Consider the following 2,902-nt stretch of genomic DNA (forward strand, 5'->3'; position numbering starts at 1 on the left):
ATATTTCAGATTGTCTACTTTACTATTTTTATTATTTATTCTATTTTATTCTAATGTCTACTTTAATATTTTATTTTATTTTATTTTATTTTAATGTCTACTTTAATATTTATTTTATTTATTTCATTGTCTATTTTAGTATCTTATTTATATCTTCATCTTTATCTCTTGTTTCCATTCATGCTGTATTTCTATTTCTACTTTGCACGGAGCATTGGAACAAAAACAATTTCCCCCCGGGGATTAATAAAGTATTCTGAATCTGAATCTGAATCTGAATAAAAGCTTAATATCATAAAAAGTATAAATAGTACAAGTAAGAAAAATACAAACACCCATGTCCTGAATGAGCTGACCGTTTTGGCAGTGGAACAGTGTCTGCAGCACAAAGTATGCAGAAGGAGCGAACCGAAAAACGCCTGAACTAATAAGAATAAAGATCTGAATAACAATAGTGTGGCTGCAGACGCATCCAAACTAATAACAGCAACTTAGCACGGAGGCTAAGAGGTCCCCTGGGCCTTGGCTAAGTACACCTCTTCAGTAATCCAACAATGCATCAATGCATGCACTGACATGTACTGTTTGTGTTCTTGGCTGATCTCAGAGCAGCAGCAAAACAGTACAAATGATCAGCGGCTGCCTCAGTTTCGATGGGGTCAAGGGAGGATGCTTCATGTCTCTCTGATCTTGTTTCATATGAACTGACACAGACTCTTTTCTTAATGATTGTATGACTTTAATCCTCGCTGTGTATTTGCTTGTCTGATGGTTTTCACAGCTGTCACAGAGCACACACGTTGTGTTGAAATTTAAGACTTAAAACTCATCCACAGCATTATTAAGTGATTGAATTGCTGTTGATTTTGTGATGAAGTTCTGGAAATTGGCATGCAGACGTTGAAGGTTGCATGTGAGCATTGATCTACTGTCTGCAACTCAAATGCTCCTGAGAACACTGAAGCAGTGGGATGAAAGATGTTAGTCCAGTCGTGTATTTAGTTCATGTTATTCTGACAGTTGTCTTATTGTGTTAATTTAAGTGTATCTTTTTTAAACGCATGAAATATGTTCCACTGAAATTTGTGATGGATGAATATCAGGGACATGTAGCCTATGGAGCATACATGAACACAGGCTTTTGTTGTTTGTGCTGTTGGTTTTCAGAATTTTCACTCTGAACATTTTCACATCTCCTCCTGTTTTTATCTGAAATTAATCCATTTTGTTACTGTCCTTCTTTCCTTCCATCACTTCCTTCAGCTGTGCTGTTGTGCAGACATGACGAGCAACAGCAGCCTGAATCCTTTGTACTTTCAGCTCACTCTGTTTGCAGACTATGGGCCCCTCAGATATCTGTTCTTCAGTCTGTGTCTGTTGGTCTACATGACTATAATCTCTGCTAACATTGTCATTGTTGTCACAGTCTGCCTACACAAGTCTCTGCATCAGCCCATGTTCATTTTCATCTGCAGTCTGTCTTGTAACTCTCTGTACGGCTCAGCCGGCTTCTTCCCCAGGTTTCTGATGGACATTCTGTCTGACACTCATTTCATCTCACGTCCATTTTGTTTCATTCAGTTACATGTTATTTACAGCTATGCAGCATGTGAGCCGATGATTCTCGGCGTCATGGCCTATGACAGATTTGTGGCTATTTGCCAGCCCTTACACTATCACAGTAAAATGACGTTTAGGACGGTGACATATCTTGTCCTTTTTGCCGTGCTCTATCCTGCATTTGCTGTTGGCCTCTGTGTCTATCTTACTGTACGACTGCCTCTGTGTGGAGATAAAGTGCACAGGCTTTTCTGCTCTGTGGTGCAGCTCTCCTGTGTGGACACAACTATGAACCGTGTAGTAGGATCTGTGTTTAACATAACAACCTCTGTCATCCCCCTGTTCTTTATCCTGTTCACGTACCTGCGCATCCTGCTTGTTTGCAGGAGAAGCTCGTCTGAGTTCAGAGGAAAGGCGTTACAAACCTGCCTGCCTCACATAGTCTCATTTATAAACTATTTTTTCTCTTTATTCTTTGAGCTTTTGCTGAGTCGTTTTGGGATTAATGTGAACCCTGTTGTTGTTGCTGTATTATCTATGGAGCTTGTCATCATTCCCCCCATTAATGACCCTCTAATCTACGGCCTGAGTCTGCCTCAGATCAGAAATCTGATTTTCAGATTTCTTAAGATACACAAAACGATTCCTGCTGCATAATTCCAAACCCAACAGACAGACTGATGTGAATGAAGCTTTAATTCTCTGTTGTTTCTGTAATGTGCCTCTAAAATATAGTAACTCCAATTTAATTTGTTCACATTCATTTCAGACAAATCCAAATATATGTCAAGCAAATAACTGCCACCCCTTTCATATTAAGTAGAATAATTCAATTCAGTTTTATTTATAAAGCCCAATATCACAAATCACAATCTGTATCAGAGGGCTTTACAAAATAAGACATCCCTCTGTCTCACTGCGGATAAAAAAAAAACTCCTCAGGAAGAGCAACTGAGAGAGGGAGACTGAGATGCACAGTAATAACAACTATAACAATAAATATAAATAATAATGATATTGGTATATGATAGTATATGTTATGTGTATGTATTAATTAAGGCTGTCAAATTATTTTCTATCATGATTAATCGCTGAATTTCAATAGTTACTTATGATTAATCACATGTTTCAAATTCTGCCATTTTGTATTTCAGATTCAGTTTTAAAGTCCATATTAACAAGGTGAAGCAGTTCTTAACCCAGTGCCTTGATTGGGAATCAAATAAATGCAAATAAATGCACTTTCTGATCTTGACTATTTGATTGATTTATTTCAAATCAGTGCTGCACTGCAGTGGGGTCTTGAAACAACTCACTGTCCTGTAAAGTTTGACTGATTCAA

At 37.8% G+C, this 2,902-nt stretch overlaps 1 protein-coding gene across 1 annotated transcript; it reads left to right on the top strand.

Annotated features, from left to right (window-relative positions):
* The first annotated feature begins 106 nt into the window (after positions 1-106).
* LOC126393026 (olfactory receptor 142-like) lies at positions 107-2,787 on the top strand. The gene has a single exon (XM_050048854.1). The coding sequence runs from the start codon at positions 1,282-1,284 to the stop codon at positions 2,215-2,217; it is 936 nt and encodes a 311-aa protein (XP_049904811.1). The 5' UTR covers positions 107-1,281; the 3' UTR covers positions 2,218-2,787.
* Positions 2,788-2,902: the final 115 nt, after the last annotated feature.

Source organism: Epinephelus moara, chromosome 7 (genome assembly GCF_006386435.1).
Source record: "Epinephelus moara isolate mb chromosome 7, YSFRI_EMoa_1.0, whole genome shotgun sequence".
NCBI lineage: Eukaryota > Metazoa > Chordata > Actinopteri > Perciformes > Serranidae > Epinephelus > Epinephelus moara.